The sequence below is a fragment of the Equus asinus genome, unplaced genomic scaffold (assembly GCF_041296235.1).
Source record: "Equus asinus isolate D_3611 breed Donkey unplaced genomic scaffold, EquAss-T2T_v2 contig_197, whole genome shotgun sequence".
In the NCBI taxonomy this organism is placed as follows: Eukaryota; Metazoa; Chordata; class Mammalia; order Perissodactyla; family Equidae; genus Equus; species Equus asinus.
In genome coordinates this window covers 1,577,517-1,588,840 of record NW_027224846.1, presented here as the reverse complement: position 1 = coordinate 1,588,840, position 11,324 = coordinate 1,577,517, and the positions used below count along the sequence as shown (strand labels likewise).

The following is an 11,324-nucleotide window of genomic DNA, read 5'->3' as shown; positions in this document are numbered from 1 at the left end:
GTCGCTCTCTGATGACACTGCTCTAAGACATTGCACCTAGAAAATACAAATCCTTAACATCTCACAAATTCTGTGTGTCAGGAATGGGGCACAGCTTAGCTGGGTGCCTCCGCCTCAAGGTCTCTGTGAAGCAGGGGCTGCGGCTATATTGCGGCTCGACTTGTGGAGGGTTTGCTCCCAAGTTCACTCACATGCATGTTGACGGGGTTTGTTTGGACTGAAAGTCTGAGTTCCTGCCTGTCTGTTGGCCAATCATTCCCTCCGTTCTCTCCTATGGAACATCTTCATAGGACAACTGAAAGCATGCACACTTGCTCCCCCAGTTCCAGAGATATAAGATGCAGAGAGAGAGAGAGATGGAAACAGAAGGAGGGAAAGACGGAGGGGACTAAAGCCAATGAGTAAGAAGGAAGGGCCAGGCTTTTTGTTCTTAACCCTGGGTTGCAGGCCATCCCATCACCTTGGCTGCATTCTATTCAGAAGGCAGCTCCTGACCACTTGTGTTTCCACAAGGACGTGCACAGCAGAAGACAGTGAGCACCAGGAGCCATAGTGGAGGCTGCCCACTACATAGGCCGACACGAGGCACTTGGGTCTGATTCTAAGTCAAACAGGAGACCTTGCAAGGTTTCATGCCAGTGAATGGAAGTATCTGAATTTCCCCTAATTTCCACCTCTTAAAGGTGCAGACCTGGAAATGAGGCCCAGAGGGGCAGTGACTTTCTCAAGGTCACAGAGCTGGAACCCAGTCCTGTTTTGAGGGGTACTCCACACTACATCCCACCCCTTCTTGTCATTCTTTCATCTCTAAGTGTGTGCATCAGACACATGCAAACCAGACCACAGGTGTTGTTGCTATTGTCTCTTCTACACCTGAGGACGTCCCGAGGGAGATATTTCTGGCCTCGTCCCCATTGTGCAGGTTGGGTGATTGAGGAGGCCCTGGGAGGCCCATTGGCATTTCCAGGACACAGAGCTTGTAGGAAAAAAAGAGGTCGGAACTCAGCTGCATGTCCTCAAGCTGGAACCCTGGTTCCATCTCAAGGTCCTGTGTTGGGATCTGTGCTGGCTATTTGTGTACAGTTCTGGAGGTGACATGGGCAAGGAGGGTGAGCAGCCAAGATCCCAGAGAGGTTTTCGGTGGGTGTGATTGAAGAAGGCGCCCAGGTAAGGGAAACTTGAGGAAGTGACCTCACTTCCTTGGAGACAGACCCCAACAGAACTTAGCACACTGGTCTCCAGGCGCCCACATTCTAGACATAGCATCCTATTGAGCCCACTTGAGTGGCGACACTGAAGACAAGAGGATGTTCTCCTGCTGTCTCCCGAGTTGTGGAGGCTCTGGCTTCAGGAAAGCCAAGAAAAAGAGCCTTTTCAGTCACTATAGACACTGGCTTGGCCCTCACCTGCACCGCCTCTGTCCAACTGGCAGGAGGAGCACTCAGGTAACACAGGGAAAGCCAACCGGGTTAGGCCACAACTGGATGCCACCCGCACAACAATTTGAGCCTCCTTGTGTGTCGGAGGGGAGTGAGAGATGGACGGCGGTGCTGAGCGGGGACCCACCCTGGGCAGGAGCCATTTGCTCGGTGTTGGAAGCCTGGCAGTGTGTCGTGTCCCCAGCCTAGGTGGTGGCTAGCAGGATGGGAGAGTGGGTGCTGGGAACCAAGCTCCTCTACCCATAGGTTAGTCCCGAGCCATCCAGGTGTCATCTCATTCCCTCCCTGGCTAGAGGTCTATGCAGATGCTGCTCGGTACCTGATCTGTGCTGGGGTTTCCTCCTGTGGCCAAGTCGAGGCAGGCCCCTCAGACCTCCCGGCCCGGCTCTCGGGCACTGTCTTTGCAGAGCTGCACGCAGGAGGTGGTGGAAGAGCTGACGGATGGCTTCGGGTACTCCATCTCCCTGGACAGGGACCAGCTGCACCGCGCCACCATCAATAACCAGGGCTGCTCTGAGGTGAGAGTGGGCACGGAGGGGTCTTCCCACCCAGGCCCCTGAGATGACCAGGGCCGGCCCAGAATCCAACCTCAAACTGCCGTTCTCCTGGGACCCTAACAGGGCTGTCCCCCATGAGTGTCCCACAGTCCCATTCCCAAAGGAATCTGGACTTCCGCTCCTCCCCACCAGCTGCATAGGAGGGTAGGAGGGCACTCTTTGCATTTTCCTAGGAAGATTAGAGAAAACGTTGATGTCGTTGTCACTTCCCAATAGGCCCTGAGTATCTTTGAATTTTGCCTTTTTTGGAAAATGAAACCTCGATAACAAGGGTCTCCAAACTCCCTTTAATGTAAAAGAAATAACCATCAGCGTGTTTGAAAGTCAAAGGGATTCTCAGAACGTGTCACTGCCCTGTACACTGTTTCCAGACCTGGGAGGGGTGAGGTGGCCACATAACATTTCCCTCCAGGTCAGGGTCTGATGAAGCCTCAGGCAGTTACAGGGGATGTCCCTCAGCCCTCACTTTGGGCGGTTCTCAGTTCTGAGCCACAGGACCTAGAGAAGCCACTTGGCATGCCTAAGCCTCTGTTCTCCTCTCTAGAGAGGGGTGTCTGTTGAGGATTCACTGGGCTGGTGCTCTGCACAGACGGAGGTCTGTTGTCCCTCAGCGAGCAAATGGCCTTGAGGGAGATCAATGTGGAATCCTTCGCAGGACCAAAGTCAGATTGTGCTTTGAGAGCCCAGAACTTTGCTGAGTTGGGACCCCTGTCTCTCCTGTCGCACACGTCTGGGAGGGGCTAGGAGTTCCTGGGTCAGCTTCAGACCCTGATAACGCTGGTGGTTGGCAGTGGTGACCCTGACTCTGTGTCCCTCCTCGTCCCACCCAGAGTGAAGATGAGTCCACTCTGTCTGTCACTGAGGCCTGCAGGATGCGTGCCCTCCGGGCAGGCATGATGCAGAGGCTCTCAGAGACTGTGCTGTCAGCCTTCCCCAGCAGAGTCCTCCGCAGTGTCATCACCTCCCTCTGCAGCTACTCAGGCTCCAGCACAGCCCACCAGGTGCTGGACCAGCTGTTTCCCAGGTGACTGCCTGCCTCCTCCTCAGCACAGTGGTGACTCTGCCCACTGCCAGCTGTGTGTCTTGCCTTGGGAATGTCACCGCATCTCTCTGAGCCTGAGTTGGCTCCTCTGAAACGTGGGGTGGGAGAGGATGAACTTGCTAGGCTTCTCCCAGGGATGAATGGGATCAGCCGTCCAGGTGCTGCCCTGGTGCCCGGCTCTGCAGAGAGGGTGGTGGGCCATGCTGTGGTTGCTGGTGGTGATTATTTCTCTGTCCCCCACGGAAAGTAGTCTTCCTCTCCCTTCACTGGCTTGTGGCTTTTTGAGTTTGGAAAAGCACCTGGAGAGCACCCTGTCAAGGAGTTTGAGATGCCATCCAGCTGGTCCTGGTGCTTGTCCTTGGTGTAGCCACTTAGGGATCTCTAGGGCCACAGAGGGGCCACAGGCCCACTCAGACACCCGGGGTGGTTCTGGTTGGAGGTCATTCAACAATGTCTATGAAGGACCTACTCTGAGCAGGACTTCTGGACACACTAAGTGTCACTCAGTGACTGAAGCAGACAGCCTCCCTGGCCCTCCCCTCTAATCTGAGAGTCAGACAGTCACACTTGACATCATTCACAGGTCCCATCTACCCTCCATCCCGGGCGATGCCCTCATCCCCTTTGGGACACATGGAGGCAGCTTGGCCCATTGCGTGCGGGATGCTGGAGGACAGGACCACCTCCCAAAGTGAGTGGTCTTTGGGTCGAGAAGGAGGGCCTCCTGTCTCTAGCAAACAGGGTGTGGGGAGAGGATGGAGGCTGTGGCCGGGTCAGGCCTGGGAGAACCCTGCATCTCACCCATCTTGTGATCCCCATGGGAGGGCTGAGTTCTGGTGGCTTCCACTCCGGCAGGACTGGACTCAAAGAGAGCTGTGCATGGGTCCCAGGCCCCTTGAGAATTGGAAGGGAGGCTGGGCTGTGTTGTCCCCAAGAGACCCACTCCCAGCAGAGTCCCAGCCCCTCCTGCCTCCCTTTCTCCACATCCACACCTTGTGAGCACCACCGCCAGGTCCATAGTAGGAGGTGTGTGAGCAAGCTGCTCCCAAATCTGCTGGAGTCTTCATTCCAGTGGCCCACATTCATGCAGGGCTTGGGTGGGCTCTGTCCAGACCCTTGGGGAGGAGAGTATCGGTGGGAACAAGAGACTCTCACAGACTCTGTGTTCAGCCTGCTGGATGAGCAGGCCTGCCACAGCCAGGACAGCCAGCCAGGGCTCAGGGCTGGGATGGGGCCCTCCTCTGGAGGGGGAGGGTCTGGCAAAGGGGCGCAGATGCTAACAAGAGTGCCTTGGGAGGACGGTGTTTAAGGAAAGGCCAGGCCACTGACTCTCTGGCCCATCTGCCTCCACGCAGTGCTATCTATTTCCTGCTGGGAACTTGGCTGGGCCAAGGGCAGGATTGCAGGGAGCCCCTGCGGTTTCCCTCTTGGACCCTGCAGCTGGCCACTCTGCACGTCAGCTTTGGTGGCTCCCACGTGGAGGGCCATGCCTACCTTCTGCCAGGCCACCTGGAGCATCTCAAGGCCATTGAGGCCGAACGGAAAGGTGAGGGGACTGGAGTCTGGGAAGACTGTCTGTGTTGAGGTTCATGGGCTAGCGTTCCCTTAGAGGCAGTAGAGCCCTTCCTATCTTTGGAAAGGCACAGAAACTGTCAGGTGTGTGGGTGCAACTTTCTCTTTATCCTGCTCCAGAGCCAGCTCCAAAGCTCCTGCCACTTCCAGAGCCAGAGCCAGTGCCAGCCCCCGGGCTGGAGCCAGCTGCACCTCCAGTCTCACCACGTGTGGTAGAGCTGGAGCCAGCAGCCCCTGAGTCGGCCACTCCAGGACCAGAGCAAGGGCCACCATTAGAGGCAGCCCCAGAGCCCAGCTGCCCCCGGGCCGTGACCACCGAGGACCAGCTGCGGGAGGAGAAGCTGAACATCTTGGACTTCCCTCCCCAGCTGGTGGCAGAGCAGCTGACGAGGATGGCTGCGGTGAGCAGAGGAGCTCACGGGGCGGGTGGCCCCTGCCTTCCCGGTGCCATGAGCCGCCCCACACCTGCCATTCCCTGCTCGGGATTCCGATGATCTAGGTCCAAATCCCTGCTCCCTCCCTTATCAACACTGTGACCTGGGCAGCTTTCTTTCTCCCCAAGCCTTCGCTGTCCCCTAGAGAACAGGGGACAGTAGAGATGGACACTCAGAGCACCTGCTGTACAGGGTGGCTGTGCCGGTGAATGAGGTGGGAGAGAGTGGAAGGTGGGCAGAGTCTGGCCCTTTGGTGGGGGATGGGCACTCACTGAAGTGCTGCCAGGTCCTTGGGTGGATCCCCCATCTGTGCAGGTGGCCCGGACAGCCTCAGCACTTAGCAGGAAGGTGATGTGTATTGACTCCAGTGGAGACAGTCAAACAAAGCCGGGGGTTGTCCCTGCCTCAGGGGGAATGTGCATGGGAATGGGGAGTGGGACCCGAGGGGCACTGGGATGGGTGGATGATGGCCCTTCTGGTGGGCATGTGTGGGCTGCCTTCTGGAGCTTGGAGGAAGTGAGACGGGGCTGGGAGCAAATGTCCCCTCCCTTCCCCACAGTACTGTGTCCGGGGTCATCCTGGACTGGGTGCATTCAGTGGACACAGACAAAACCCAGGGACTCCCACAAGCCTCAGGCCACATGCTCTGCTTCCTGAGCTCCAGTTCTGATCTCACCCTGCTGGGCCTATGGGGGACTGTGGACGCCGAGCTGGGGTGCGGCAGGACCGGGTGACACTCCGAATCTTCTGCAGGAGCTGTTCAAGACGTTGGTGCCCGCCCACTGCCTCGGCTCCATCTGGTCCGAGTGCGACAACAGGGAACGAGAGTACCTGGCACCCACTGTCCGTGACAGTGTGATGCACGACAACACCGTGGCCAATTGCATCCTCGTCACCTGCCTTGGGGACCCCAGCATGACAGCGCGGGACAGGGCCAGGGTGGTTGAGCTGTGGATCAGGGTGGCTGAGGTAAGCCTTGGCACGCTCTGTCTGGATGCGTGGGAATTGCCTCTTGTTTCTCAGCTCTCAGGATTGAAGTCTGGGGTCTTAGTCCCTGGACTGTCCCTTGACCCTCATGCCAGGGCCACGTTGACCTTGACTTGAGGTCCCAGTGGGGACAAGCTCACTTCCTCCCTTGTGTTGAGCTACAAATCCTTGTGCCTGGCAGTGTTACTCATCGGGTGGCAGGTGTGCCCTCCCTGGCTTCCCTGGGCATGTGTCTCCTCCAGGACAGGGGAAGTCCGTGAGGGGACAGAAACCAGAGGCAGCAGAGCTTCAGCTCCCCCTCACGGCTCCATCTCTTCGCTTCCCCAGGAGTGTCGAGGCCTCAGGAACTTCTGTTCCCTCCACACAATCCCTTCTGCCCTGCAGAGCCCTGACATTGCCCGTCTCCAAGACACCTGGGGACAAGTTTCCAGGTGGGTAGTGGGTGGTCTGCTCTCCAGCCAAGCACCATGAGGGTGAGGTGGCCCAGGCAGCCTGATTTGGGCCGGCATGTCCCCCAAAGTCAGCTGAGACCACCTGGGAGACAGCGAACGCCGGGCACAGGGACTGACCTGGGTGCTGGGTCTCTGAGTCTCTCAGCGCCCTTAAGCCAGCTGTTCCGTCCCAGGGATTCATTTCCTTCCAGACCAGATCCTGGCTTGAGCCCAGGTGGAGATTCTCAGGTGTTTCCTTTGCAGCAACAGAAGCCTCTATGCAGCTGAAACCAACACTGTTCCAAAGAGATCTGTTTGGGACATCTGGGAATGGAGGCCCCAAGGGACAAGAGGAGAGGCCCCTCCGCAGTCCCATGGGGACCTTAGAGCTCAGAACACCCCAGTGAAATCCCTCATCCAGGCCCCAGGCAGTTTGGATCTGCTGGGTTCTCAAACAAATGGGATTTGCCTTCAAGCATCCCACAGTTTTTCTTGCTTGCTTGCTTTCTTTCTTTCCCCACCCCGCAGGGAGAGTTCTCGAACCTGGAAGAAGTGGGTCAGGAGAGAGAAACGCGTGAGCAGGGAGCTGCTAGTGCAGGTAACCTGGAGGCTGGAGATCTGGAAGGAGGCCAGAAGGAGAGGGGAGGGGAGCATCCTGAGGGGATCCTAGGAGGTGAGGCTATGGCAAGGCTTGGCCCAGGCTGGGGGTCAGAGAGCCCTGTGAGGGTGGGGCAGGCCGGGGCCACTCGGCCAGGTCCCCCAAGACACCCTGCCCTCCCCCTCCCTGTCTGTTCAGCTGGGGTGTGGACGCACCCCTGGAGTCCAGAGGTCGGGGCCTTGGTCAGATTTGGAGCCAGGGCTGGGGTGAAGGCAGCGGGGACAGGGCCTGTAGCTGGCACGGGGAGCAGCCTCTCCCAGTGGGTCCTTGAGCCAGTCACTGCCCCTCTGGGGGCCTCCGTCTCCTCCTCTGGGAAGTGGAGGGAACTGATCAGTGGTGCAGGCCTCCCAGCGAGGTGCTACCATCCAAGGGAGGACGGGAACGCAAGGAGATTTGTGCCGGCTCCTCCTCGAGAGGTGAGGGGAGAGCAGTGATGACACGCAGATGACTCTGAGTCCTCAGGAGACTCCTGGAAGCAGGTGACGTTCTCCTCACACTTTTCAGCTGAGGAAAGAGGGCCAGGGAGGCCTGGGCAGGCCCAAGGTCACACAGGGCTGAGTCCTGGAGCTGGGACTGGTCTAGAATCAGAGCACCCTGGAGGTGGGAGCAGCAGAGGCAGCAGGGGACTGGAGCCGATGGCCAGGGTCTGAGATCAGGGGCCTTGGGGGACATGCGGAGGGGAGTATGGGCGCACTGACCCTGTCCTCGGCCCCGACAGGAGGCGACCTCCGTGTTAAAGACTGCAGAGAGGGCCCGCCAGGGTGCCCAGGAGAGGCAGCGGCAGCAGGTGAGGGTGACTGTGGGGGAGGGGCCTAGGAGTCAGAGGAGAGGGGGCTCCCCCTCCCAGCTGGAGACCTCCCTCAGGAGAGGGGCCTTCCTCCTCAGGCGAATCTGCTGTGGCTGCCAAGCATGACGGGCCTGCAGTGGCAGTGAGCAGGAGGAGGCCTGGAAGGGCTGGCAGCAGGGCAGATTTGGGGTGGGGAAGGGCAGGGGCCACTGCCCCTGGGAGGGGCCAACAGCCAGCCCTGGGACTTGACTGATGGAGTTTGGTGTTCCTGGCGGGGAGCGGGGGAGGGAATTGTGTGTGTTGGGGTGTCCCGAGGATCCTAGGCTGCTCTGTGTGGGAGCGTGGGGTGGGCAGGAGGCTGGGCTGAGGGGTTTCAGGGGAAGGTTCATGGGGGCACCTGAGAGCGGGAGCTCATCGCCATGCCCATCCCGATGGCGGCACAGGGTGTCGTCCCCTCCCTGGTGACGTTCTTCCATTCCCTGGAGCTGCTGGACGCTACGATGGAGGATTATGTGGAGGTGAGTGAGCCCGGAGGTGGGTCCGGGGGCTCAGGCTCCTGAGGGTGGGGAGGAGAGAGTCCTGTCCTGAGCCCTGAGCTCTCTGCGTTTGGCAAAGGTCCTCTCAGCAGGGCCTCCAGCCTCATGTGGGAGTTGGGGTGTCAGGCCCATCTCCCCAGTGGGTGATGCAGGCTCTGCATAAGCCACCGTCCAGGTTCCCTGGGCTGATGAGGCTCAGAGCTGCCTGACTGTGTGGCCGCAGGAGGTGGTGTCTGAGCTGGACTCAGCGTCTCCCTCTGGCCCTGCCAGTGAGGGAAGAGAAGTCGGGTCCCTCCCAGTCAGGAAGCACATCAGAGGCTGAGCTGTCCTTTCCTGCCTGAGGCCTGAGTCTCCCCACGTGTCATCAGAGAGGGTTGGGTCACAAGGTCTGTTGCCTCAGTTGCTCTGCGCCCCCTGCTCTGGAGCCCAGAGACTGGCCCAGGTCCAAGTCCGGGCTCTGGATGGGCCTGCCCACTGGCAGTAGTGCAACATTGCAAGAGGTGTGGACGGGGCCTAGTGCTGGCCCCAGGGGGCTGTTTCTGATGGACTGCGGCTGTCTGCTTTCCAGGGCAATGTGCTCAACTGTCGGAAATGGAATGAGGTAAGCGGCTGCGGCCTCCCGGTGGGGAGGGTGGGGGTTGGAAATCAGAGACACCCCCCCCGCAGTGGGCAGGACCCCCTCTGGCCCAATCCCCAGGGTGGAACATTTATTTGCCCACTTCGATATACAGAGCTAGGGATCCTATGGCATTGGCGGGTGGGGGAAGGGCTGGCATCAAAGACTCCTTCCTGGAGGAGGAGCTATTTTGGGCCAAGTGTGAGAGCAGGCAAGCCCTGACTGGAATCGCAGGGAGGGAGGGCTCCCAAGTGGGCAAAGGCCCCAGACTGGCCCCTTGCCCCCTTCCTCACCCCCTCCACGAGCCCTGCAGGGTCCCCCACTCAGGCCCTGTGGGCATCCTGTGCTTGCTCTGTCCTAGCAATTCAAACTGATGGACGAGATCGAGCTGCTCCAGGAGGCTGCAAATCTGTACACCGTGCAGCCCGACGAGCACTTTGGGGCCTGGTTCCAGGCCGTGGAGCCCCTGAGCAAGGAGGAGAGGTGAGTCGGGTCAGGAGTTGGGGGAGGGCAGGGCAGCCTCTCTCTGCCGACCAGCTCCAGAGCCCATGGCCGTTGCTCCATGGTCAGCCCCTGATCTGACTGCATGGCGACCCCTGGGGCCCTTCGACCCCAGCTGCTGGCAGGCTCCAGGATGCACATGTGATGTGTGGCTCCTGAGAGCTCCCAGCTCCGCTCTGTCCTGTAGCTACAGCCTGTCCTGCCAGCTGGAGCCCCGATACCACTGGGTCAGAAAGATTCGACTCTTCTTCAAAGGCAAGAAGAACCGCTCAGGCCAGAGTGAGTGTCCAGACCGGCAGTGGCTGAAACCATGGGCTCAGGAAACATTCAGGCTGAGCGTGGGCCTGGGGAGGCAGACAGCTGGCCCTGGGTTCCAGCTCCACTGCTGAGCAGTCCCGTCCTGGGCGATTGCACTCACGTTTCTGGGACTGGTTTCCTCCTCTGTGAAGTGGGTGACGCTAAATATCAGCCCCTGTGTCAGGGACAGATGGGGTGCTGTTGGCTGACTGAGCACTGAGCACAGGGCTGGAGCACAGAGCGCAGTGGGGGCCAGGATGGGGTGTGCACTGTGGTTCCAGGGCAGGCCGCTCAGGAAATGCCTCTCTTTCTCCAGACACCAGACCCCCAACCAAGGGCCCAGTGGTGGTGGTCGATGACCCTCCTGAGACCAGCTGAGCTACAGCGGGGACACAGCGTTGATACTCAGGGTGCACAGGGCCACCTCCCCTGATTCTGATGAGGAGAACTTTGTGATCCGTTTCTTGGGGTCCCCTGTTGGCCACGAGGGAAGGCACCAACCCCTCTTCCCCCTCCCCCCTTTTGCCCAGCACCTATTTCCCTATTTGGCGGGGCCATATTTTGTTGTCAATGGTAAATGCTCCGTTTGAGTATTATATTAAATTGTTGCTTCTTTCTAATCCTGGGAGTGGAGGTGTGAGTCTTTCGCTCGCAGCGCTCATGGAAACCAGATCCAGAAACTCACATTCCTCCTCGAATTTAGAAATCTCCCAGAGTGAGCGGCTCAGTTTATGTGGAGAAGGGAGAAGTGCCAGTCCCCTCCCTGGCTACTGAAGGACGTGCCCAAGTGCCCCTCCCGCCGAGGACAGGATCATTGCAGTGTGGTTCACCCTGTCCAGGAGCAGAGATGGCCCCTCCGACCTCTTGGGACTAAGCGGTTGGAGGCGTTTTCTCAGGCAGAGCCACAACCACTAAGCTGGGCGTGTCTGTCAAACTAGCACGTGCCTGTCCCTAGCACACGTCCTGCCCAGGACAGTGGCTGCCTTTCGACACTCTGCCGGAAGAGGGAACATTTTCCCGGTTTCTCTTGCACACAGATTAGGACCTTGTTTTCTGATTCAGTCTCCGCAATGGCTTCAGCTCTAAGTGGGGAAAATACCGTCAAAAGCTCAAAACGTGCACATAGAGAGGACGAGGCCAGAGGAAGGTCCTGTGGACATGGACCATGGGCAGGCAGGACTCTTCCTTCTCGGGCCCACTAGGGGCTCCCTGTTCACCTCTGACCTAGACTGGATCCCCCTGGGCTTCTGGTCCCTGACTCCGAATACCATTTCCTGCTTGTTGCCTATCCAAGGGGAAAGCTGTGGGATGCAGCTTTTAGGGCCTCAGCCAGGTCTCCCTCCATAAACCTAGTGCTCCCAACAATCTGTTCCAGAAAATATAACCAGAGACAACACTTTCCAACTCATCTTATGAGCCCAGCAGTACCCTAAAAGCAAAACTAGAGTTTAAAAGTAGGGAAAACTT

General features: G+C 58.7%; 1 protein-coding gene across 1 annotated transcript; it reads left to right on the top strand.

Moving 5' to 3' along the window:
• The first annotated feature begins 1,801 nt into the window (after positions 1–1,801).
• On the top strand, positions 1,802–10,078 carry LOC139043295 (ral guanine nucleotide dissociation stimulator-like). Its single transcript, XM_070503527.1, has 13 exons — positions 1,802–1,957; positions 2,827–3,020; positions 3,622–3,729; positions 4,394–4,584; positions 4,731–5,011; positions 5,798–6,013; positions 6,359–6,462; positions 6,991–7,060; positions 7,839–7,907; positions 8,351–8,425; positions 9,012–9,044; positions 9,421–9,542; positions 9,748–10,078. The coding sequence occupies exons 2-13, from the start codon at positions 2,869–2,871 to the stop codon at positions 9,947–9,949; spliced, it is 1,623 nt and encodes a 540-aa protein (XP_070359628.1). The 5' UTR covers positions 1,802–1,957; positions 2,827–2,868; the 3' UTR covers positions 9,950–10,078.
• The last annotated feature ends 1,246 nt before the right edge of the window (positions 10,079–11,324 follow it).

Bases quoted from the DNA above. Each gene is read 5' to 3' on its own strand.
- LOC139043295 (XM_070503527.1), top strand. From the start codon at position 2,869: ATGCGTGCCCTCCGGGCAGGCATGATGCAGAGGCTCTCAGAGACTGTG. The intron at 3,730-4,393 runs GTGAGTGGTCTT...GCCTCCACGCAG, and splicing joins GGACAGGACCACCTCCCAAA to TGCTATCTATTTCCTGCTGG. The intron at 4,585-4,730 runs GTGAGGGGACTG...ATCCTGCTCCAG, and splicing joins CATTGAGGCCGAACGGAAAG to AGCCAGCTCCAAAGCTCCTG.